Source organism: Magnolia sinica, chromosome 16 (assembly GCF_029962835.1).
Source record: "Magnolia sinica isolate HGM2019 chromosome 16, MsV1, whole genome shotgun sequence".
Taxonomy (NCBI): domain Eukaryota; kingdom Viridiplantae; phylum Streptophyta; class Magnoliopsida; order Magnoliales; family Magnoliaceae; genus Magnolia; species Magnolia sinica.
This window is the reverse complement of record NC_080588.1, coordinates 71,671,249-71,697,738: the sequence shown is the minus strand read 5'-3', so window position 1 is coordinate 71,697,738 and position 26,490 is coordinate 71,671,249. Positions and strand designations below refer to the sequence as shown.

Genomic DNA, 26,490 nt, shown 5'->3' with positions numbered 1-26,490 from the left:
CGAACCATAGCCACGGGACGGAGGTCGCATGCACTCTGGCAGCGTAGGGCCCACACCATGATGTATGTGTAATATTTAGAAGTCATATATTCAGCTTTCAGTTGTTCAACATTAGGTCATAGGTTCCAGTACCAACGTGTGGGTGTATATATATATATATAAATATATATATATATATATAAATATATATATATATATTTATATATATATATATATATACACACACACACGGAAACGCTCACCTGCGAACCAGTTCGTACGTACTATGTACGCACTTTTTTGAGAACCCATCCTACCTGATGTGGATCCAAAATCTGAACCGTTCATGTGAAGCAGCACCTCGTGAAACCCTCACGGTCCAAGTTTTACTTTGATTTAAAACTTTGATGGCCCATGAAAAATGAAAACGTTGTCCTCCCTTGATTTGCATTTCTCTTTGCTATGGCCCAACAGAATTTTAGATTAGGGTGAAAGTTTGTAACATGGGGTTTCATAGAATTCCGCATCACATGGACCGTTCAGATTAGACACCCATGACACGTGTGCAAAGGTGCGCACGTGCATAGGTGCGTTGGGGAGCATGACTCTATATATATATATATATCTCCTGGAATGCTCGGCTGCCCACTAGTTCGTGTGGAACTTGTGTGAACTTTTTTGAGAACTCATTATAAATGATGTGGATCTAAAATCTTAACGGTCCATGTAAAGCACCACCTCATGAAACTCTCCAAGCCCAAGTTTTACTTTGATCCAAAACTTTGGTGGGCCATGAACAATGAGAACAGTTTCCTCCCTTGATTTGCATTTCTCTTTGTTATGACCCACCAGAACTTTAGATCAGGGTGAAAATTTGCTCCCTCAGGTTTCATGGGATTCCGCATCTCGTAACAGGAAATCCCTGTTGACTAGATAACAGAGGATCCAGACTCTCTCTCTCTCTCTCTCTCTCTATATATATATATATATATATATATATATATATATATATATATATATATATATATGTATACCCATACTCACCTGTGCATTTACGTACGTGCGCACCTTTGCACACATGTCATAGGCGTCTAATCTGAACAGTCCATGTGATGCGGAATCCTATAAAACCTTAAGGGGAAAGTTTTCAGCCTGATTTAAAATTTTGGTAGACTACAGAAAAGAGAAATGCAAATCAAGGGAAGAACCTATTTTCATTTTTTATGGCTCACCAGACTTTTGGATCAAAGTAAAAATTGAGCTAAGGGGGTTTCATGAGGTGCTGCTTGACGTGGATTGTTTAGATTTTGGAGTCACATCACCTTTGATGAGTTCTCAAAAAACTTCCCACCAGTTAAGTGAGAACTGCCCTGCATCCGAGCATTTAGATACACATATATATGAACTCATCCTAAGTGATTTGACTCTAAAATCTGAACGGTCCACGTGAAGTAGCACTTCATGAAACCCTCCGATTCCAAATTTTACTTTGATTCAAAACCTTGGTGTGCCATGAAAAATGAAAGCATTTTCCTCCCTTGATTTACATTTCTCTTTGCTATGCCCACGGGAATTTTAGATCATAGTAAAAATTTGTCCCTTGGGATCTCATGGGATTCCGCATCACATGGATGGTTCAAATTAGATACCCATGACACATGTGCAAAGGTGCGCAAGTGTGCATGGCTATATATATATACTATGTTTACATTACGAAAACTTCCCATACCGTGGATTTGATAGGTTCCTTTTTAAGTCATGGGACAAAAAATAAAAATTAGTCGTATTCTGAACTTAGGTAGGCCATATCATTTAAAACCATGTGAGGGCATGCCTAAAATATAATAAAGTACTTGGTGGGGCTACCTGAGCTGTGGATGCTGAAACTTGGTCTGCCCCTCACCCAAGTGTACACACAATGGATAGTTTGAATTTGTGAACCACATCTCAGTGGGCCTAATAAATTATTATGAATGTTTTAATGGGAGTCTAACCCCTCTTAATTATTGTATATGGTGTGGCCCACCCAAATCATGAATTGACTTGATTTTTAAGCCCATGGTCCACTATTGAATAGTGCATCTAACTAAACATCATGGTTGGGCCCACACAGCTCAACCTCATGAAAAGTTCCCATGAGGTCCACGTCATATACCATTTCCCTATCTATCTATCTATCCATCTACATCCGGATGGGTGCTAAGAAGGTTTCAATGGTGGGCCTCTTAATCCCAGGGTGGTGTGGTCCATTTGGAGCTGCCGTATTTGCTTAAAATAGCGACTTAAATGAGCTAATAGAACGGATATAACGCATACCTCGTAGCAGGCACTACGGTTTAGGACAAATCCCCGCAAAGGCAATCGGTGTCTACCCACGTGAATTGGGTACTGTTCTGCCTCTCTCACATTAAAACGGCTCCAACAAGAGGTAAGGCCGGAAGACTATTTGCCAGAAATGGGCTAAAAAGTTTTTCAAATACACTGGACATGGCCCATCTTTGATGATGGATGTCATCCAATCAAATCCCACCATCGTATGGGCCAATCAAAGTCCAGCCGCCATGTTAGGAAAATTTGCCCAGCTTACCACACACTGCATGCCTATCTCTGTCACTTTTGCATACCCACTGGATTGATTTTGCTGATTGAGAGCTACATATGGGTGAAACTTCCATGAGATCCACCCCGTCCATCTGGTAGGACTATCTCATTGTAACTAAAAATTAAAAAATCATTATAATCGAAAACTTAGGCAAGAAACACCAAGGGAAATACTTGAGAAGAAACCTCCACCATTAGTTTTGTGTACAATCCACCACAGTGTTTATATTTCATCTGATCTGCCTCTAATCTGATGTGTCTCATCAGGATGGAAGAATTAAGGAAAAAAAATAAAAATCAGTGTTCTGAAACTCATGTGGGCCATATCAGGTGAATTTAGAGGTTTTAGGTATAAATTCTTTTGGATTGGCCTATTTGAGTATTGAATCATCATAATTTTTGGGATCAAGGCCCAGAAATGGTTTTTGTTCACGATGGACGGTGTGGATTTCATGAAATTTAAGCATTTTCTCCCATGTCAGTGAAAGAAACCCAGTTGTTACCTAGCGCGAGGTACCAAGTGGTTTTCTTTTCAAAACTGAAACCCGCGTATGCCATGCGAATACGCGGTGGCGTACTATGCAATCCTTCCCAGCAACAAAGCCCGTTGTGATTTGACGAACCCTGGGCTCGAAGAGGACAACTCTCTTTCCCTGCTGCTTTAGAAGGCTTAAGGCCCACCCTCTCTCTCTCTCTCTTAAGCTTCACCCCCGCCATGCCTAAACCTACGCACCCTCTCCTGCTCGCTCTCTTCTTCTCTCTGCAGCTTTTACGCGCAAATGCCAAAGCTTCCCCTCAATTTCGTGAAGCCCCTCAGTTCTACAATTCTCCAAATTGCCCTCCCATCCCATCCAACCCCCTCTGCGACCCATCCACCGTCCACGTGGCGATGACCCTGGACGCGGCCTATCTTCGAGGATCAATGGCCGTGATCCTCTCCGTCCTCCAGCATTCCTCCTGCCCCCAGAACATCCACTTCCACTTCCTCAGCACGTCATCTTATTCCCACCTCCCTCGACTCATCTCCAATTCGTTCCCTTCCCTCCGATTCCGAGTCTACCGATTCAACGACTCGACCGTGTCGGGACTCATCTCCGCCTCTATCCGCGCCGCCCTAGACCGCCCTCTCAACTACGCTCGCTCCTACCTCGCCTCGCTCCTCCCCGTCTGCGTCCTCCGAGTCATCTACCTCGACTCGGACCTCATCCTGGTCGACGACATTGCGAAACTCGCCGCGACTCGACTCGGTGACTCGGCCGTGCTGGCCGCGCCCGAGTACTGCAACGCCAACTTCACCTCCTACTTCACCCCGGCCTTCTGGTCCAACCCGGTCCTTTCGCTAACGTTCGCCGGGAGGCGCGCGTGCTACTTCAACACGGGCGTAATGCTGCTCGATCTGGACCGTTGGCGCGCGGGCCGATACACGGCGAGGATCGAGGAGTGGATGGAGCTGCAGAAGCGGATGAGGATCTACAAGCTGGGATCGCTGCCTCCGTTTCTGCTCGTATTCGCTGGAGAGATCGCCGCCGTTGATCACAGATGGAACCAGCACGGCCTCGGTGGTGACAATCTGAGGGGGGTGTGCCGGGAACTGCACCCCGGGCCGGTCAGCCTCCTGCATTGGAGTGGGAAGGGGAAACCGTGGGAGCGGCTAGACGCGAACCGGCCCTGCCCTCTGGACGCGCTCTGGACGCCGTACGATCTGCTGCAGACCCCCTTCTCTCTGGATTCTTGACCGGATTCACTGCTCCGCTGTCGCACTTTAGCCCGCGGCCTGGGGCGATGGCCAGCACCGTACGTATAACAAAGGTTGCTTTTTTCGTTTTTTTTTTTTTGTTTTCCTTTCTCATCCCGTTTTGTTTTTCGTTTTGGAAGAGCTATGATACTCTGCGAATGACGCTTGATATGCAGGCACTCAGAACATGTAAACGTGGCATATATTAACTCAAACAAAACTGACTAGATTCAGATAACTGTCGACGATCAAATTGCTTGAACAATGCTAACCTCTGATTCATGGACACTTGTTCGTGATGATAAACCGTTGGATTTTTTTTCATTTTCAACCGCCCAATAAATGTCCACCAATCTGATTTTTCAGATAATCTAATGAGCATAATTATCGGTTGATGATAGAATTCACTGGTCAAGATAAATTGGACGGTTTAATTTATTAATTATAGTCCATTAAGTAATTCTAAGTTCCTGCGTATCATCTCTCACGCTCTACCAGAGTATAGAAGTATTTCTCTTCTTCTTTTCTTTCCTTGCTTCCGCATGATTTTTTTTTTTTTTTAATAATTATATAAAATCTCGGACGTGAATTGCCTTTACCGGGCACAGAGATATTTCTACGCTCCTGTTGTCGGAAGCTGTCTGGGTCCCACAGAGATGGCCGTGATAAATCCACTCCGTCCATCGGTTTTGCAAGACCACAATAGGACAGGAATCTTAAAATCGGTGGATCCAAAATTCAGGTGGGCCATACCAAATAAGACAGAGGGAACGGAAACGTTCACCGTTGAAACCGGAGCTGACCATGACATGTATATGCCATATCCAAACTGTTCATAAAATTATTACCACTCACATAAACCGCAGTCACAAATATCATCCTATAAAAAAAACTTCCGTGGCCCCCACAAAGTTTACAATGGTGGGCCTTCAATCCCCGCTGTTTCGCGTGGTATGGCCCACATGAGTTTTGGATTTGCCTGATTTTGACGCGGATTGCGTTCTACCCCCGCCCGTCTCTAGCCCTGAACGGGCAGTTCTGTGGGAGGGCCCACCGTGATGTATCTGTTTATCCAAGCCGTCCATCCCTATTCTCATATCATTTTAACGCACGAGCACAAACATAAGGCAGATTCAACGCTCAAGTGGACCACACCGAATAATAAGCTCGGTTGCACAAAGTATTAAATGCCAGAGTCATCTGGAGTGTGGTCTATTTGAGCGTTGGATCTGCCTCATTTTTGTGCTCATGACTTAAAATGATATTAGAATAGGGATGGACGGCTTGGATAAACAGATACATCACGGTGGGCCCGCCCACAGAACTGCCGCGTCCGATTTTATGACTTTTATCCTATTGCGGCCTTGAAAAACTGATGGAAGGAGTGGATTGGTCACCGGCATCTCTATGGGCTCCACACAGCTTCCGCCAACAGAGGCACAGGCAATCCTCTTCCTGGATTCTCAATGCTTTGAGGATTGTTGTACCATACTCCGCTGACTACGGAAGATCATAAGCATGCATGCCATCGCAAGTGTGCATGTTGTACTTAGGCTCAATCAGAACCGTCCAAATTACAGGCCACAATGCATACTTGCCACGAGTCATATTAATCGACCGTCCATGTTGGACCCATGATTCCAACGGTACGAATGGAGTGATCCATGATCGCTTATCATCCGCAATTTGCAACCCAAGGGTACGTTACAATTTTCCTCAAGTATATATTTCTTTTTGTTTATATAAATTCTACTCTGCGCAAGTTAGCATAGGAAGATAAGAATGCAGATGGAAAACGAATGGGAAGGAAAGATCGGATTATTACAGTTTCTGCCATTGGGTGTGGATCTTGCTGTCACGCTCTTCTTACAATGCATGCTTTTTCTTTTTTTCGTTTTTGTTTTTTTCTTTTTCTTTTTCTTTGTCGGTTTCTTTGATTTGTTATTTTGTATGAACGATTTCGCAATAACAGAAGTCATATAATAAATATGTAGGGTACAGTTGTTACGGAAATTCGACGCCAAGGCTTATTCTGCTTTGAGGAGAACTTTGATACTCTGGCAGAGTGTGATGGTCAACACGCAGGCGCTTAGAAATTGCTTATAAGTTCCACACGTGGCATGCAAATAATTCAAATAAGCTGTCTCGATATGGACAGGTTGGTAGATATTTATTGAACAGGTCAGAATGAAAAATATCCAATGGTTGCATTCATTGTGAAGAATTCTTGTATATATAATAGTGACATACGGCCGAATAAAAAAATTGTCATCCATGTGGTGTAGGTGTATTTCGAAAAATAAAATAAAATTCTATTGTTGCTTTTTTTTTTTTTTTGAGACATCGTATTTTAGGGATAGCATGTTGCGAACTTGTTACACCTCTTGATGAAACGAGAGGCAAAAACTATCTCAAACAAAGGGATGTCATGCGCACCTCATCCCTGCAGCTCTCTAAATTTGTATAATTAGGTGTGGAGTATTATTTTTTTTTTTTTCAATTGATTCATTCTATTGAGATATTTCCTTCTGACATATGCGACAACATGTGTATCAGATGTAGGACTCATAATAATAGAAAATATCATCATTTTACATAGAGAAATAATTACTTTTGATTATTGGTATCACATTGTTGTACACGATTCGTGTTACTATGGACTAATCGCAATCCACATCCATGGTCTTGTTTTCATCAATCAGGTGTTGAGGAATCAAAGGCCACCCCTATTAAAGCAATATGATTTTAGCAGTTCCATAATTTAGTTAGTTTATATTGAGTTTATCTATTTGATTTTCTAATTACAATGGTAAATGGGATGATTTACTCTTGTAATTATGTGGTGAAATCACTTATATTTGACTGCAATGATAATTTTATTACATTATTTGTTTTATTAAGAAATTACTGAAAAAATACTAATTTTATAAGGTGAAGATGTTATGATTATCATATACTTTATCTACTTTCTTTACAAGTATATGACTCTTGAATTAGGAGTTATAATTCTTGTTTAACCAAATATCTGAAAATGTTAATAATGGCTTATTTACCTTGCATTTCATTGGAAATTAAATTAAAAACCAAACAGGTCTTTGATGCAATTTACATGCCCAATTTCTGACTGTAGAGGTATTAAGTGTGATGCCTTGCAAAAATACTAAGTAACTCACCTTTTTCTTTTTCATTGGATTCCTGTCTTATCATCATCTGTATCGTATAATCATCCTTTACATGATTGTGGGCCCAGAACTTGGACGGTTGAATTTGAATGACATGCCTGCTGCGTGTGCCACATCAGAGTGCATGGGTATGACATGTCACTCTCCAGCAGAGTATCAAAGTCCTCTCTTTGTTTCTCGCTTAGCTTTTCAGCATTTATAAGCTTTCAAAGCACGCTGTTTTCTTGTTTCGGAGTTATTTGATACTCTGGCAGTGTATGGCCTTTGATACGCAGGCACTTGCAAACGAGTAAATGTGGTCGATGTCAACTCAAACTAGACCGACTAAATTATGGAATCTACCATCACTTGAGTGCATCATTCAGCACATTCTGCCAAGAGCATTGAAGTTCTTCTCTTCCTTTCTAAATGAGGTCTGGGCGAATAGTCTTCACCTTAGGTTTGCTCCTTATTGGTGAGGGTTCAATTCTCCTCCTTGGCTTTACCTGATACAGGTGGTTGTGGGTGATTACGTGTGTATCCGCAGGGATTAGTCTCACTTCAAAAAGAGGTGGGGATGCCCTATCTTCAAAAAAAAAAAAAAAACTTTAAATGTTAGAATAATAAGCAATCACCGATGCCATGTTTTTGAAACTTCCAATGAGTTTTAAAAAGAAGGATGATTTATCGAGGGGAGTCTGGTGTATGATGGACCGATTCACATTGGCAGATTTCAATATGCTGATGGCAATTTTGTGTTCAAAATTGGTGGGCCTCAATTACGAAATGGCTGAGCTCAAAGTCGCTTTGATCAGACGGTCAGAACCATTCAACTGTTTTGCTCATTTTATATAGGCCAATCATTTGATTTTCGGATTATGAAAAACCTATATGGGCCCCAGTAGATGAGGGGTCTTCTTTGCATTGCAACATGCGACCAATGTAAATGGGCTCATTTTAATTTTTGCATAACTAATCTTATCGCCCTAAATGAGAGAGGAAAAGAGAAGTCGAAAACTGTATGTTTGTTTCAGTAAGGATAAGGCAGTTATTTGGCTTAAAACATAGCTTTATTCTAAATTACAAAAATCTTCTTTTAATTGCTTTAAAATCCTTGTCATGTATGCTCATGGTAGGGGTTACATGGGTTGGGCTAGGCTCGGGCCAAGATTGTCCCTAGCCGGGCCCTTGTCCTCTAAGCACCATCTGACGGCCCTATCAAGTTAAAAGAGTGAAATGATGGAAGGTTTCAAATGGGTCAATCTAAGAAATTTTGGGAGTACATCCTCCATCCATAACAAGCCCCACAATACACATGATTTTGATCATTGAAACATTTGTGGCACAACCAACGCATGTATTTTGCACAGGGCAGGTCGTGGAGTACTTATTAACTATTCATTCTTTTTGTATAGGAGTGAGTCACTTAATAATTACACCAAGCAACATTAGCATAATCTGGACGCCTTGGCCTAGATTTTTAAGCTTGGTATCAGCCTTCGGATCAGGTGTTTGAGCCCAAGCCATTATCCTTGAAAGCTAGCCCACAGCCCAAACTACTTCCAATTCTACCCCATTATTCACTTTACTAAACAAGCATGTACCGGAGAGTTACGATAGAATGCACCATGATACATTCATCCAACGGTACAATGTAATCATCTTTATGACAGTACACGGCATGTATGGGATGATACTGTGTATTAATAATTTCTTATACAAACGCAGTACCAGAACGACTCATACCTCCCAAAAGGACTTCAATGGTGCTTCAAAAAGGACATCAACCCACCTTATAGGGAAGCGGATTGCGTGGTGACCACCCTGGTATGGTGTGTTGACGTCACCAAGTTCTGGTGCCCCACCATGATGTATGTATTATATCTACACCGCCCATCCATTTTGCACGATTATATAAGGGTATGGCCCCATAGGTAGATCCAAAGCTCAAGTGGACCATACCACAAAAAGACGCCTACCATTGAAAAGTTTTTCAGGGCCACGGAAGTTTTGGACCAAGCTGATATTTGTGTTTTCCCTTCATCCAGGTTTGCGTGACCCTATAAACAGGTTGGATGGCAAATGAATATCATGGTGGGCCCTAAGAAGGTATCAATGGTGGGTACCATTGTCCCACTACGTTATGTGGTGTGGTTTATTTGAGCTTAGATATGCCTTATTTTTAGGTGGATTCTATAAAATGATCTCTCGAAATGGATGGACTGTGTGAATATAATACATACATCATGGTGGGACCCACAAAAGTTGGTGACATCAACGCACCACATAATTCACTTCCACCTTATTGGGACCCGTCTTAATAAACTCAAAAAATGTGACAATGAATTTGAATTATATTTAGGAACTTGTTTTGGACTGTCCACATGCAGCGAGCTATTTGGTATGAATAGTACTATTGTAGCTGATGGACAGGGTGACTTTAGGCACTTTAAGCTGTTTTCTCCGGATTCAGAAAATAAGGTTAGGACACAGATTGTGTGGTGAAGAGCTTACCCCCACCTAATCTGTTTTTGTACAATAGTTAAGAATTATTGATGGTATCGAGCTGGAACAACCTATTTTATGTGGTGAAATGACGTGGCGAGATAGTAACTGGTGGCATTATGTTGTTGGAAATTTACCGCCCTATCAATCTAATCTCAACGCATTATTTCGCCGCCCTTGGTGAGGTGGGTCATGCCCAGTCCATACCCAGTAGGTAAAGAAAACAAAAACTGGTACCATTTGGGAGGGGAACACGGATTTCCAGCTAAAGCAGCTTTAGCAGGAAGTTCCTGTGCAGGGATGCTGTGATGTTTGTGTGAAATCCACTCCGTCCATCCGTTTTGCGAACTCATTTTAGACATGCAATTAAATATAAGGTGGATTCAAAACTCAAGTGGGCCACACGAGAAGAAACAGTGGAGATTTAGTGAGCACCGTTGAAGCATTCTTATGGCCATAAAATTTATGTATCAGGCTAATTTTTAATTGTTTTCACTTAATTTTAGTGGGAATGACCTTATAAACGGTTTGGATGGCATATAAACATCAAGGTAGAGCCCAGGTAGGATACAACCATAGGAATTTCTTTAGCCAATTTTCCTTCTCGTGCATCAACTCATCTTTGGTTGCATGTCCTAAAATGATCTCACAAAGATCATGGTGGGCCTCACCTAGCATCCTTGCCCAGGAGGAATCTGCATCCTCCCGAGGGTAAACTGAGTGGCTAGGATTGTCCCATCACCCAAAGGAAGGTCTGGATCATCTGAAGGTGTACGTTCGTAGGATAGAGACATCTGATACTCAAGTAGCAGGAAAGATAAAACTCTACAAGATAAGGTTGAACTCTTGATTGGTGGGAAGCCGATTGGCTGGTGTACCACATACCACCTTACATGGCTGATGTGTTGACGTCACCAAGTTCTGTGAGTCCCATTACGATGCATGTGATGTATCCAAACAGTACATCCATTTGGTGAGGTTTTTTTGTTTTGTTTTTTTTTTTTTTTCCAAGAGTTAGCTTGTTAGTACACATCCATTTGGTGAGCTTATTCTAAGGCTAGAGCTAAAACATAAGACAGATCTAAAGATCAAGTGGACCACACGGTAAAAATCAACAAGGATTGAACATCTACCATTGAAACCCTTTTGGAGCCATAGAAGTTTTTGATCAATATAATATTTGTTTTTCCTTTTCATCCATGTCTGTGTGACTTCATGGACATCTTTCATCCCCACCGCTATTTGTAGTGTGGTCCAAGTGAGCTATGGATATGACTCACTTTTGGGCTGATTATCTAAAATGAACTCCCAAAATTGATGAAGAGCGTAGCTATAATAAATACATCATTGCGAGGCCATGTAACTTTGATGCTCTTTGAATGGTTGGTGCAACTCAGAGCTCAAGGAGGTCAGCACATATTCTTTGCAAGACCTTGTTGAAACGGGGTATCTTTCACTCAGTCTACCACTTGAGCTATGGTTTTGGGTGTACAAACAAGCTAACAAAAAAGACAAAAAAAGGCTAGCCAACGCATGTTCTTTGCACAACACATACAGGGGTATACCAGCCAATCCGCTACTAAATGGTGTAGACTCTATGCTAGATTATAACATTGTACTTCAAATAGTAAAAAAGTTATATTATTTGCTTGCTATAAATGGAAATTTTTTATTTTTTTATATTCTTTACTTGTTATAAATAAAATTTTTTTATTTTCTTATATTTGAGTTAACATTTTAATTATTCCACATTTTCACTAACCTTATCTATTGCCTTAATTGGAGTATGCGATGACATGCCCAGTCAAATTGCAGCGAACAAGAATCTCCCGTTTGTGACGGTCAGAGAAACCGGATTCAATGATGAAAAGTGTGTAACAAGGACAAAGCAGCGATGGGACTGAAAGACTATGGGAAGTAAAACAATCAGGTACCTACCCGGGTTACTTTCCCTAAAGCGGGGGAAACACCTTTTAAGCTACATGGAATTGTCTGACATGGATTGCAGGGTGACCCTGCCACTACCATCCTCCAAGGTGTCAGTATACACACTCCAAGTTAGCCACCCCCGCTAGGAATCGATACCATGACCTCGAGTGTTGCAACAAGGTGTCTCCAGTCAGTCTGCCAGTTGAGCTATGGATCTGGGTGTAAGGTGATACATACATGAGTGAAGAGAAAAACACAAATAAAACTTGTTAATCTCTATTATTTCTCGCAGTGGGTATGGGCTCAATGGTAAAGAGAATGAGAGTGCATTTCAAAACTGAGGTAATGGATTCCAACTCATGATCCTTTTGAAAAAGAAAAAAACAGCTATAAACCGCTGGTATGAACGCATACATGAGTCCTGCCACCACAGAGGTAAGTGGTGGTACGGTCATCATGTAATCCGCACCCGGGGTTGACAGTCCACGAATGCCACCCCATTTTGGGCATTGAATCCAGAATTCAAGATTACTCAACAAGCTCATATAAATTATACCCATATGTATAAGTTCACATGATATGGCCCTCCTAAGTTTCTGAATACCGTGACTTTGGTTAATGATGTACATTAGATGAATGAATGCGAAAGTGTATAAAAACCTGGGGGGTGGATTTGTATATAAAATTAAGGGTGAGCATTCCATCCCAGCCATTTCTTATCGTTTAGCCTACTTAAGTTTTGGATGATCATGATTCATTGATTCAATGTTTAAATATAGGGCATTCTACCTGATGGATCGAATGGATCTTTCATAAAATGGGGCATCCTACGTGATGGATTGAATGGATCCCATGAAAGATCCATGCCCGTGGCTTTATATTTGTGAAAGTAATATGTTTTTTTTTTGGGTTAGCTTCTTAGTTAGGGTGTACATCAGGCCGAACTAGGCTCAACCCGGCCCGGCCCGGTCACCAGCCAAACCAGCCTGAACCTAGCCTGGCCCGGTCACCGGGCCAACATGTCCAACCCAAACCTGGCCTGGTCAGCATTTGGGCGAGTTCGAGCTAGTTTTAGACCCACGTTTGGATAGCTTGGACTGCTGTAAATAATTAGGGTAATTGGATAAGAATTTAGGAATATATATATATATAGGCTGAGTCAGGCCAGGTCGAGTCGGGTTTCGGACTGAACTGGAACTTATCCTAACTCGGCCGAAGAAAATGACCCGTCCCGACCCGAACTTAGTTCCAGGTCGGGTCGAGTCGAGCAAGTTAATCGAGCTAGCCCAATTCGTGTGCAGTCCTATTCTTAGTACGCACTCATGTGAAAGTAATATTATATATATTCACCAAGTACTTTTAGATGATATGGTTTACATGAGTTTGCTAATTTTTAGGTTATCCCATAACTCGAAGGGGACCCATCAAATGCATAGTGTTAATGCTTGACACACATCACGGTGGGACCCACACAGCTTGACATCCCTTGAGGTTGACCTCGTATGATGAGTTCTCAAAAAATTCACATGAGCTCCATGTGAACAAGTGTACAGCTAAGCATTGTATATGTATATATATCCGAATGCAATGCCCAGCCATGCACTCATGGAAATTTTTTGAGAAATCATCACGTGATGTGATTCCATAAATTTGAATGGGTTCATGTGATACAGCATGATCATGAAATCACGTACAACTCAACTTTTACTTGGATCTAAATTTTTGGTGAGCCATGAAAAATAAAAATAATTTCTTCCTTTGATTTGTATCTCTTTATACTGTGGTACACTAGAGTTTTAGATCAAGCATTTCATGTGATTGCCCATCACATGGGCCATTCGAATTAGACAGCCAAGACATGTGTGCAAAAGTGATATGAGAGCATGCTTATATACACATGCGCACGAGGGAGAGTGAAGCGGATTCCCTGGTAGGCGCGCACACACAGAATCCGCTTCACCCTCCCTCGTGCTCAGTAGACATTTGAACCAGGATGCATCAGCACATGGATTTTGAAGGACTGGAATAGTCTAAGACCACCTCTTTGGGGCTCACGACACAGTATTTATTAAATCCACCCGTCCGTCAGGTCTTATAATCAATTATAGGTGCTGGAGCCAAAATTCAGACAGATCCACAACTTAAGTGGGCCACAGTAAGGGGAAATAGGTGGATTAGCCAATACCTATAGGTTTGGGTTTGGGGCACCATGGCGTGTATCTTTGATCAAACCTGTTCAACAGGTGTGAGTAGCCATGTGAAGGGAATAAAAAAATCATCTTGGTGCAAAACTCAGGTGGGCCACAGCAAGTGAGTTTAGAGGTTTAAGGGTGATTTTAAGTTGTTACCATTAGTGGGGCACTCCCGTAATTTTTATCAGGTCGATATTTTGAATGTACGGTGAACATAGGGGTTAACACATGATGGACGGAGTAGATTTTTCATATACAGCATGTTGGGCCCAGAGAGCCATAGAGTGAGTAGTTCACCTGAGATATAAGACTTCTTCAATCCAACTGGTTGGACTATATAAGTTACCGTACCGTTCACCTTGCAAGTAACTTCCAAACTATCTTGTTGTGTGTACAGTATCCATACTGTCCAATAGGTTGGCCCCACCATGGTAATGAGTTTATATAAAAATCAGTCCCATCCATTGATATAGTGGGCCACATCATATAAAACAATATATAGCCACAGATGAATAACAACAAAATACAAATGCAGTGCACCTAATGAGTGGATGAGTCTGATTCTTGTGTTGTGATGATCCTCAGGGTGAATGGATGGGGCTGATTCTCTGTGCCGTGGTGATTCTTAGGGTGAGGCAGCCTATTGGATGGGTTAGATCTTCCATACAAATGACAGTTTGGAAATTATCCACTGGTTGGGGATAGCTTATCCTCAAGGACTCGGTCGTAGACTATCCCTTGGATGGATGAGATTTTTTTATTTTGACAGGCCCAAGCCCGGACCATTGAAACCCCTAGCTAGCCTGTTCACCTTAAGGCCTGAAATCAGACCCGGCCCAAATCAGCCAAATTTGGAAGGAGATTGCGATATCGGTCTAGGCATGGGGTCTATGGGCTCCAATGTGATGTATGGGTTTTATCCATTCCATTCCATTCATTTTTTCAGATTATTTGAGAGTATGAGCCCAAAAATAATACAGATCCAAGGCTCAAGTGGACCCTATAGGAAGCATCGGTGATAATGATGCCCTCTATTGAAACCTTCTTTGGGCCCTCTATGATGTTTATTTTCCATCCAACCTGTTCATAAGATTAAAAAAACATGGATGAACGGGAAAAAGCAAGTTTCATATTGATCAAAAACTTCTGTAGCTCTGAAGAAGTTTTTAATGGTGGGATTTTAATCCCCACTTTGTGGTTCACTTGAGCCTTGGATCTACCTCATTTTCTTGTTTTGCATTCAAATGATCTGGAAAAATGGGCGAACGGAGTAGATAAAACCATCCATCACGGTGGGGCCCACGGAGCCCCTTACTGGACCGATTTGAGTCCAGGCGGGGCAGGACGCAACCCGCTTCCTCAAAAATTGGATCCATGTCCAATTACTGGGCCTGTAAGTCCAATGGGCAAGCCCAGTCCACTGGCAAAATCGAGAGACTGGCCGTTTCAACCGGAGATACATGTCACGAATGCCGTATCCGAATTCATCAGGTGGGCCCCAATGGTCCATGTTTTCTGAAAATTACACAAGTCATCGGGTGGGCCAAAACGGCGGGTTGAATCCGGACCGTTGGAAAGTGCCTTATTCAAAATTTTTTATAGAGTTGCCATGTAGGTGGCCCACTTGATGACTAAACAGCTTGATTCTCCTAATGGGCCCAACTGATCTTACCCACAAATGTTCTTCCTAATGGGACAATCCTGATCCTTCAATTGATGGGCCGCAACAGACGGTTAAGATTAAAAATATGCGGCAGCGAAAAAAATACAGCGGATGCCTACATTCAACTTGAAAGGGCCAAGGACTGGAAGGCCTGGATCTTCCAACATGGGAGACTCTTTGGGCATGGTCCATCCATGGTGGGCCCTGACACACCTTCCCTCGCGGCGGGAGTGCACCAACTTGTCTAGATTGTGGGACATCTGAGCCGTCCGTAACGTGATCCTCAACACGAAGATGGATGGTCCGCTTATCATGCCACTCGATAGCGGGTCCCACATTATCATGGCTTAGATGTCACACACGCGAGCTAGATAGGCACGTGTAAAGGTGTGTGGGACATATGTTAAGGGATAAAAAATATCTAAAGAAGATATGAACTGAAAGTCTGAAACCCAATATCATATGACTGACTGTACCTTATCCATTGTAACTCTCTCTCTCTCTCTCTCTCTCTCTCTCTCTCCGTATATAGATTTTCTACTCAAATTTCTCACATTACGACTTCCTAAGAAATGCTTCTGCAAGCTCTGCCAATGGATCTTCTAAACCCCACCAAAACCCTGAAACAGTCCCCACGTCTTCTTCAATCAGCACCGTTCAATTCTCCACCTCTCTTCCTCAACACCCATCATCTCCCCACTCTCACTCTCAGTAGCCGCAGTAGGAATAAGAGATATCTCCTTTTCAGGATTGGGTGCAAGCTCAAAACCTCCAAAGATAGGCAAAACAAGCCAATGCCCAAGAAGATAACCGTCCCCGATGCCGCCCCTTCAGTTTCCGAAGGGAATGAAGGCAGTCCCCCCGAATTCAGAATATCTGATGGAATTTCCTTCGTGGGTTTCTTTAGAAAGATGCCTAGAAGGATTCTATCAGGTCTCTCCAACCTCCCTTTGGCTATTGGAGAGATGTTCACCATTGCAGGCCTTATGGCTTTGGGTATGTTTCTCTTCTTCTTCTTCTACTTCTACTTTTCTTTCCTTTTGTTTCCATGGGTTTGATAAAAGAGAAGAAGACTACGACAATTGAATTGTGTTTTCTCTAGAACTAAGAAGAACTTAGCTTGACAAAATGAATGAATTTGGGTTGCTCTTGAATGTTTATGAAAGTTCTTCTTTTTAAAAGTTGGCTTGAATACATCCCAATGTACTGCAATGAGATACGTTTTTGCATTCTAGCCGTTGGATTTGAATTTTTATTAATGACCCAAACTGTTTATTTGATAGGCCTCCCCTTGAATGGGGGACACCCGAAATATATATATAAACTCGGATTTGAATTATTTTCAATCCATTTATTATTCAAAGGTTACGCGGTTCATATTCAAAGCCAAACAGCGAAAGTATCAAAGGGTTGAAATAATCCAACTGAGAGCTTTTATTTGTTGATTTTGCACCATAGAAGTTAAATCTTGTTGTATAAATGGTCTGGATCATTGGAAGATGCCCAGATTCAAAGACTGAATTCCTGACATATCATATTGCAATAAATCCGGATGGAATGGAGCAAACCTCCTCATTTTAAATGTTTTCTAGGGAATTCATTTATTTGGTTTGGTTTTGAGAAAGAAATTGAGAAAGCATTGGTTTTTCTCTTTCTTTTTCTCTTTTCATGTTATGGAAATTGAATTGTGCAAAAGAAGTGATTCGGGCTCTACTTAAGAGTGTTTGGATGACCGTTTCTTGACATGTTTTGATCAACCAAATTGCCACAGAAGCTGCTTGGTCTAAGATCTGATCAATCCAATCGTTTAAATTGTCTTTATTGGTGATTTAGACCAAATCAACTGTCTAAAGATCAATTCGATGGGATCAACGATCAACTTAAATTCTGAGGCCCATGGGATCAATCGTATGACCATCAATTTCATAGGGTGAGTTTATTTAATTAGTCTATAAGGCAAGATAGAATCGTGATTTGGTTAATAATTCTCTTTTGTATTTTCATCACTTTCTTGGTAGGCCAGTTTTGGGGCACCAAACAATGTCCGAATGACATGGAATTGGTTCCGTTTGATTGCCCATTAATTTAGCTTTCAAACAAGCCCAAGATCATGCAACTTTGTTTGAGTGAATTGTGGTCCATCTACATAAGGCCCATATGATAGTGATGGGATCTAGGTGTGGTTTGGTCATTTTATGTTTATGAAATAAAAGTTCGGTTTTCAGGTTTCTTTCTGTTATTCTATTTGGTAGAAGATTTGGAGAGGGGGTTGACCACGGTTCTAGCATTCAACTACAGTATTGTTGGGTTCTTTCTCACAATTTCCTTCTTCTTTTCTTTGATCTATTTGCATCTGCTTTTAGGTTTTGCATTAGTTGGTATTAAAGCAAGTTCCGCTCTTGGGAAATTGAAAAACAAGGTTGTTTTTTTTTTTTTTCTTTTCTTTTCTTTTCCTCCTAACTTCCCTATTCATTAAATCTTCCCTATATCCTTTTTCCTTCTTTCTTCCCATCCCAAAATCCTAATATTTTGTCTCTTTTCTTTGTTTACAAACCCATCAAATCCCTTTTTCTACCCTAAAACCCATCCCAAACTGCAAAAGCCTTAGATGTGGAGCTCAAGCCTAAAGTTCGACCCACATTCTTTCATGTTCTTTCTTAGAGTTGTCATGAACAAGAAGATGTTCACATGTCTCATATAATTATTTCTATTTGAACTCCATGCCCATCAATATTCGTCACATTATTCTTATTTGGGTTACTTTGATTGTCACGGTCATCCTTCATATCACATGTAACCATCTTCATAGGCTCCTTATGGCGTTTCCTTTCAACAACCGTCCCAATGTTATGAAAGATAACAACCACATGTCGGCTACTCAAAAGCATCCTCTTGCTTGGAAATGTCAAAAACGGCTAAGAATGTTTAGGAGATGTGGGAAGAGAATTTGTTGAAACTCAAGAAGGATACGAAAACATTGAAGGTAGATATTGCAAAAGAATTCAAGGAACTCAAGGAGGTGGTGAGAGCTTGCTTCAAGCGCCCCTTAGCTGGACGGGAAAAGTGCTATGGACTTCAATCCATTGTCTCTAGAGTTCCCAAGAAAGACACGTTTGAAGCAAGTGTGGTGGCTTGAGAGGAATCCACTGTTGGCTTGTTCGATGGATCTATGGATGCACCTACTGATGGATCAATGGCCCGATTGGAGGAAGCACCAATGAAATCGGACGATCAACCATCAAATGACACTGTAGAAGATATTGAAGGATCAATAGCTATGGATGATTTAATGGTCAAAGAGATGGATACTGCTATGATCTTAGTGTCAAACTCTATGGAAGTCGACAACATGGTACTGTCTCGATGTCAATCAAGGTACAAAGGTCGGAAGGCCACAATGGACGCTTAAAACATGGAGGACCACCAAGAAGTGAAAGAAGAGATGTCATGTATTTCAGTGTTGTATTATGCACAGGCTGTCCGTCTGGCGTGTAGGTCTCCACAGGCAACTGCCATTGAAGCTGAAGAAAACGCGCTACAAATGAGGATCTTCTCAAGAGATTCAAACCATCAGTTTAAACTCGAGGACGAGTTCTTTTCAAAATCGAGGGGAATTGATGCAACCAAATGGCCACAAAAGCTGGTTGATCTAAGATTTGATCAATCCAAAGAACTTAGTATTTTGCATTATGTTTCCTAAGAAGTTAGTATTTTTCATTCTTAAGGATTCGAGCAATTTAGTTGCAATGGATTCGGAATCGATGAGATAAAAAAAGAGAGGAAGTTTGCAACTCTAAAGATGATGCGTTGGACTTTGAGTTCCTTTCCATCCCTTGCCATCAAATTGGATTATTTGGATTAGTTTAATGAATTGGAATTAATGAAATTGTAATTTCCTTTCTCAACATTCAGATTGAGGGTATTGGTTCCAAAACTGCAATTGTGTTACTTTTGAAATTGTAGTTTTGATGGCTACTTCTTTAATATGAAGAACTGGAAACATCATTAACTTGATCATTTCCTTGTGATTAAACTGAATGTTTGCAATTCAATTCACACGTTCTTCCAAAAACATTGTTAAATTTATGTTGTTGTTGAACAAGCCCGATCTCCTCTTTCATTTTGTGAAATAAACCATTCACAAGAACCTCTTGTTTCTATTTTCCCATTTTCTATTTTTTTTGAGGGATAATGAGAATGTTATTGAAAGCAGGGGAAAAAGCAACTGCAAGGTGGGGCATCATCCCATTAACAAAAAAAGAAAAGAAAAGAAAAGAAAAACCTACAAGATCCCCAAAACAACTCAATAGCTCTATTTGCAAATTCTTTGAGTACATTGGGCCATTTAATGACCAAACACTTGGCCTTCAGGAAGAACACTCCTAATGATGCATACCAGAGTGGATTTCAGAAAAAAAAAAAAACTATATATTATCCGATAATTTATAAACTAATTGATGGATTTAAACTCATTTGAAGTTGGAAATGGGCCAGCCAATTTTCATTCTGGTTTTGGTAGATCGAACTTCAAAGTTTTTCCAAGCCTTTTGGCCCTGTATCTGTATGGTACTTGTGTTTTTCCATAGCTTGTGTAAGTAGATACTTTCGATTAAAGAATGGATTGTTCTGTTTTCTTTCATTTTTATTTTTATTTGAATATTCAGGCACATTCATAGATCAGGGCGAGGCCCCAGATTTCTATTTCCAGAAGTATCCAGAAGAAAATCCAGTCCTAGGATTTTTCACTTGGAGATGGGTTCTTGGGCTCGGCTTCGACCACATGTTTTCCTCTCCTGTCTTCCTTGGAATGTTGGTTCTTCTCGCTGCATCGCTCATGGCCTGTACTTACACGACACAGATACCTCTGGTTAAAGTTGCAAGAAGGTCCACTCCCCTCTGCAAAATCTCATGTCTTCAGATGGAAGTGAATCAATGAAGCTTTAGTTAACAAGACTCAATCGGTATATGCAGATGGTCTTTCTTGCATTCAGCTGATGTTATTCGCAAGCAGGAATTCTCGGACTCTCTGCCGCGGGCTTCAATTCAAGATTTGGGTGTTATTTTGATGGGTGCAGGATATGAGGTATAGAGTCATGCATTTATGGTTTATGCTATATATCTGCATACCCATGTTGCTTGTATGTATTTGCACACAGTTTTTGGTGGTTAGCAATCCTGCTGTTCTGCATGTTGATTGGAGGTGTCATGGTCTATTGACCGTTTATTTACATGACCGACTGTTTAATTACATACACTTTGTATTTTGGGCTTCAATCTCCAAAGTTGAAAATGGGCCCCTTTATTTATTTCTGTAGGGATTTGCTAACGTCCCCACCTTCATGGGGATGTTAGCAACGTCTGCAAACCTTTTTAATGACACATGGGAAACCCAATTGTCTATTTGAACTGTTCACTCTTTCATACAACTAAGGGAAACCTATGGTGCAAAAATCATGCCCATTGGATGATCCTAAGCATCCGATCAGTAGCATGGAAAATGGACAGTCAAGATTGAGCAGAAAAACAAAATAGGTCCAATCATCATCTCAAATCATCTGTCTGATGGATCCTACTTTGTATTGCTTATGATTCCAAATTAGCACTTTTGTTTGATGATTATTACCATTTGATTAAATCAGATGGTTGCTCATTCATAGGGTTAGGATCATCGGATCGGCATGATTTTTGCACCATGGCTTGCTTCCAATGGAACTATTGAATAAATGGTCATTAAAAAGGCTTGGGATGTCGCTAATGTGCCCATGAAGGTGGAGATGTTAGCAAAACCCATTTCTGTAAATAGTTCTTGTGTTCTCCTTACTCATTCAACCCATCTTTGCGCTAGAGTCATTCAGTCATTTGTTGTTTCCGTGCAAAATTCTTGCTCATCATCCATCATTTGAGTTATGTAGGTGTTCTTAAAAGGGCCATCCTTGTATGCCTTCAAGGGGCTGGCTGGTCGATTTGCCCCCATTGGAGTACATTTGGCGATGTTGCTGATAATGGGAGGAGCAACTCTCAGTGCTGTGGGAAGCTTTCGAGGTTCAGTGACTGTTCCTCAAGGACTGAATTTCGTTGTGGGGGATGTACTGGGTCCAAGTGGCTTCCTTTCTACTCCTACACCGGCTTTTGACACTGAAGTCCATGTTAACAGATTCTACATGGACTATTATGATAGTGGAGAGGTAAAAACTGTTTGAATTTTTAGTTGTTTGGTTCATCTTCAATCAATCATTTAAGTTATTAATACTATATATAAGCGAGTAGTGTTTGCAAATTTTTACCCCAGCAATTAGTTTCCGAATGTCAGATAACTTTGAATATTTTAAGGACTATAGGAGACATTTTAGATGAAGTTACGGGTATTTTAGGAACATAAATACATGTCTTGTTTCCGTTGTACGGTTGAGATTTCACCTGGAATAAGCCACTCAATGGCTTAGATTTTGTCACAAAACGGGACAATTTTACCTGTGCAATTAGCTTGATGCAGGACATGAGAAGGGATTTTGCAAAATGATAGGGGCATTTCAGTAAATTAAACCTTTTCCTTAATGCTCGTTGGGAGTCTGTGCGACAAAGGTCATGTAGGCCCACCATGATGGCTATGTTGAGCTCCTCTTTGTTCATTTCTTGTGCTGGATCATCATGGACATTAGCCCAAGAACAAGGCAGAACTAACCTTGAATGGGCCACAGTAACAAAATACAAGGGATGGGTTAACCAAAGCCGCCCAACCCATAACACCCCCCCCCCCCCCCCCCCTCTCTCTGCTTGTATTCTTGAGTGCCACCCAGCACATTCCCTCAAATTTCTCTCCCCTTTTCTCTTGCTCAATCACTCTCCCTCTCTCCATGTTTATTGCACGTGTTGTATTATCTATAGTTGTATCTATTTTTGCTTTCTTTTCTCTCATTGTTTGTTACATGTTAAGGTGTCGCAATTCCACACTGATCTTTCACTGTTCAACTTGGACGGGAAAGAAGTCATGAGGAAAACAATCAGTGTAAATGACCCACTAAGATATGGAGGGATCACAATATACCAGACGGATTGGAGTATCTCAGCCCTTCAAATACTAAAGGATGGTGAAGGTCCTTACAATCTGGCTATGGCACCTTTGAAGGTGAATGGAGACAAGAAGCTTTACGGGACATTCCTACCAGTTGGAGACACCGATTCTTCTGATGTGAAGGGAATGTATGTTTCATACTCTTATATAAATGTGCGCACGTGCTTGTGCATATGTGTGCTTGCACATGCATTCATGTGGTTGTGTGGGTGTAGTCATTGTTTGCTAGGATGCATTTAAGACGGGTTGGATCAGGTTGAGGGTCAACCCAAACCCAATCCAACCTCAAGAGGACCCAGCCCACAACTTGACCTAACCTGACCCAAAATCCAACCCAAGATGTCCAACCCAAACCCAACCTGAATTCCTTTATACTTGACCCTACCTTACCTGACCCTTCCCAAGCACAGGTGATTTTTCCCAACCTGACAAGACCGGACCCAAATTTGCTCAACCTGAACTCGACCCAAGTACCTTGATAACCAAACCCAATCTGACCCAACCTGAACTCAGATTTGGTCAATCGGGCTGAGGCCTGAATTCGAGTTGACCCAAACCCAAGTTTCAGCCCTCTTACATATGCATGTTTGTATTCTTTTTTATTATCCATCTGAGGAATTTCTGTGGGTTGAAATGTTTATTTCTTTGGCAAGTCAGATCGATGCTTGCACGTGATCTGCAGTCCATTATCTTGTACGATCAAGAGGGGAAATTTGCTGGAGTCCGCCGGCCTAGTTCAAAACTTCCAATCGAAATCGATTCCGTAAAAATTGTGATCGAAGATGCAATTGGTAGTAGCGGCCTTAATTTGAAGGTAACAACCCAATGTGTCTCGGTCAAGGATTGATAACACCTTCAAACAAATAGATCAACCATGTAATAGTACTTAGTTAAGAGGTTTGTTTGCTTAAGTCCACATGCTTGTAAAGGCAGGTCACGTACATACCAGCACATGTGCCATTGTGGCAAGCAAACATGAGGACTAAGCTTTTCATCATGTGTCCCACTATATAATTTCCATGGCCTGGAAAACAGGCTGGTCCACTTGTCAGTTGGACCACAATGTTAGAAATAGGTGGATGGCTTGGAAAACCTGCTTAAAGTTTTTTCAACCGTCCACTTTTTTCTTGCAAGTTGTGGGCCACCTAATGAGCTGACTGTTCTGATTATCGTGACCAAGAATCGAAATGATCAGACAGACTTGATGGACAGCTTTGGGTCGAGATGCCTTATACATGTGTGTGAGCTTAGTGTAGCTCCTTAGTTAATATAGAACTAACTCTTCCCACTGATCAGACGGACCCAGGTGTGCCGATTGTATATGCCGGATTTGGAGCTTTGATGCTCACTACTTGCATCAGTTATTTATCTCATTCGCAGGTAATACAGTTCTCCCCAAAAAAAAAAAGAAAAAAGAAAAAAGAAAAAAAGAAGAAGTTGTTTATGTATCTAACATTTGATTCGTTACACTGGTTTTTTAAAGATATGGGCCCTGCAAGATGGAACAACTTTGGTCATTGGAGGGAAGACTAATCGGGCGAAGCTTGAGTTTCCAGAAGAGATGAATCACCTACTCGATAAGGTTCCAGAAATAGTAGGCTCTGGGGACCCCCTCAACGGCTTGATTGGTCAACCAATAACAATAGATTCATCTCTTCCCGAGCAGTCCGAAAGCATCACTGGCGAGTTTTAGAGGCATTGTGATGCAAAGAAATTTCAGCAGTGGAGATAGTTGAGAGCTCGTGTTTGAAAAGACAGTTGGCCATATGACATGTTGCAATCATCGCTGCTTCATTTCAGGTAATTTTCAACTTGGTTTATTCAAACATGAGTCATTTCTCAGTCACCCAAGAACTTCCAAGAGCAGAACCTGCACTTACGACTACAACTTATCGGGAAAAACTGGTGAGGGATTGCTTTAAAACTACACAGATTATTCTCTTCCTTTGGTACGTAGATCTTGGTTCCACTGATTCTGTATATCCATTGTACATTTGGTATACTCCAAGGATCATGTCACTTAAATGGTTTCAATTTTCAATTTAATATCATTGGTTTTAGGAAACACGAGCAGTGTTGTAAAATATTATAGAACCCAAAACTGCTGCTTGAACTGTTGTGATAGCTGAGGCATACCCTCTTCATTCACATTCATCGCTTCCCTTTTGATCATCCATCATACCATGTGACATATAGTCAAGGCATAGGATCATGAATATGCAACTTGAAGTTTGACTGATTTTAACCTGATACGGCCGTATTTGACAGCTTTGATATGTTCGACCAATTTTGATTGTTTGATCAATGATTTTATCAATGTTTGACCAGTTTGGCTTTGTTTTGAGGGGTTAGAGGGCATTCCTTGACCATCCATCTTCATTTAAGGTGCATATTTGCAGAATTTTAAACTGCATTTGTCAGTTTCAGGTTGTTCTCCACATTTCAGAGGTTACATGGTAGCTGGGTTTGATGGGCATGTAAAGAGAATCTCTAGGGATGATAGTTAAGAAGCTACAAGCAGGTATGGCATGTGTGGAGAGAGGAAGCAGTTTGCAAGAAGTGGATAGATGGGTGGAAACACAATTTTAAGAGGGTTATTTGATATTCTAGTAAAGTATTTCACCTGAAAACATTAGGGCATCAGCTATTGCATCCGGGTCCTTCCAAATAGCCAAAAACATCTATATCATGATATATCAGGGGCTTGACTGTTGGTGGGGGATACCCGAAACTCTCAGATTGAAGTATTTCAATCATTTGATTATTTGAAGGGTATGAAAACCTTCCATATTCAAATGATCGGAGGTACAATATGTCTAAATGTAAGAGATTTTACTTTTTGGTAAAGGGATTATCATATAAATGGTCAAGTTGTTTGGAAGATGACCCAGACCCAAAGTCTGAAGTCCCAATGTATCTCATATCAATGCAACAAGATGCATTTTAGGAAACAGAACTTTGGTTTGTTTGCGGGCTACTCGCATCAACATTTTAAAATGACAAAAATACTTTTATGGAGCAGATAAAAATATATATCATTGATGAGGATTAGTGGGTTAAATGTCAACCATTGGTTGTAAATGCTCGTACTTATATTTGCATTCTCTTACATTACTTAAGTGATGTAATGGAGTAACTTTGCTAGATAGATAGATAGATAGATGGAGGTTTGGTTTTTTTTTTTTTTTTTAGAGATATGATATAGTGTTTGGGCAAGACTGCCCGGTACCATTCAGGTTTTCAGTTGGTAAGTGGGGTCCATTTCTTATTGATCCAAATTGTTGGTAACATGGTTCATGCACCAAAATCTCATTGATGGGACAATGCTAAATCTTTCAACAGGTGTCTGACAAAGAAATGGTCTGGAAAGAAAATACATCAGTTCCAATTCAACAGACAGGCCAAATATTATATGGCCAGGATTTTCCAATCTGGGTGATGTTTTGGTTCATGGCCCGTCTACCTTCAGTCCCATAATATCAACACTCTGCATCCCCACTTATAAATGCTAAAGGCTATAAGGTACTGTACAACCTTTACCCTGGCCGCTTTGTAGATACCTAGTTCTTTTATTACACTCGCTGCAAGAGTTACGATTCTGACTCTGGCTTCGGTGGTAGACTATCAGGATTTTCAACACTCGGTCAAGGGAG

General features: G+C 41.1%; 2 protein-coding genes across 6 annotated transcripts; both read left to right on the top strand.

The window, feature by feature from the left end:
* The first annotated feature begins 3,204 nt into the window (after positions 1-3,204).
* On the top strand, positions 3,205-7,041 carry LOC131229321 (probable galacturonosyltransferase-like 1). 3 transcript variants are annotated; one of them, XM_058225246.1, is made up of 2 exons: positions 3,205-4,374; positions 7,018-7,041. In XM_058225246.1, exon 1 carries the CDS (start codon positions 3,296-3,298, stop codon positions 4,313-4,315), a length of 1,020 nt encoding a protein of 339 aa, XP_058081229.1. In that variant the 5' UTR covers positions 3,205-3,295; the 3' UTR covers positions 4,316-4,374; positions 7,018-7,041. The 3 variants fall into 3 exon arrangements, with proteins under 3 accessions (XP_058081229.1, XP_058081227.1, XP_058081228.1); XM_058225244.1 differs by lacking the exon at positions 7,018-7,041 and adding an exon at positions 6,310-6,556; XM_058225245.1 differs by lacking the exon at positions 7,018-7,041 and adding an exon at positions 4,492-4,601.
* Positions 7,042-16,242: 9,201 nt separating this feature from the next.
* On the top strand, positions 16,243-25,771 carry LOC131229080 (cytochrome c biogenesis protein CCS1, chloroplastic). 3 transcript variants are annotated; one of them, XR_009163163.1, is made up of 9 exons: positions 16,243-16,761; positions 20,430-20,649; positions 20,737-20,848; positions 21,678-21,950; positions 22,700-22,965; positions 23,495-23,651; positions 24,134-24,217; positions 24,321-24,742; positions 25,265-25,771. XR_009163163.1 is itself a non-coding variant. In XM_058224943.1 (8 exons), the coding sequence occupies exons 1-8, from the start codon at positions 16,338-16,340 to the stop codon at positions 24,528-24,530; spliced, it is 1,746 nt and encodes a 581-aa protein (XP_058080926.1). In that variant the 5' UTR covers positions 16,243-16,337; the 3' UTR covers positions 24,531-24,985. The 3 variants fall into 3 exon arrangements, 1 of the variants encoding a protein (XP_058080926.1); XR_009163164.1 differs by having other exon boundaries at positions 25,284-25,770; XM_058224943.1 differs by lacking the exon at positions 25,265-25,771 and having other exon boundaries at positions 24,321-24,985.
* Positions 25,772-26,490: the final 719 nt, after the last annotated feature.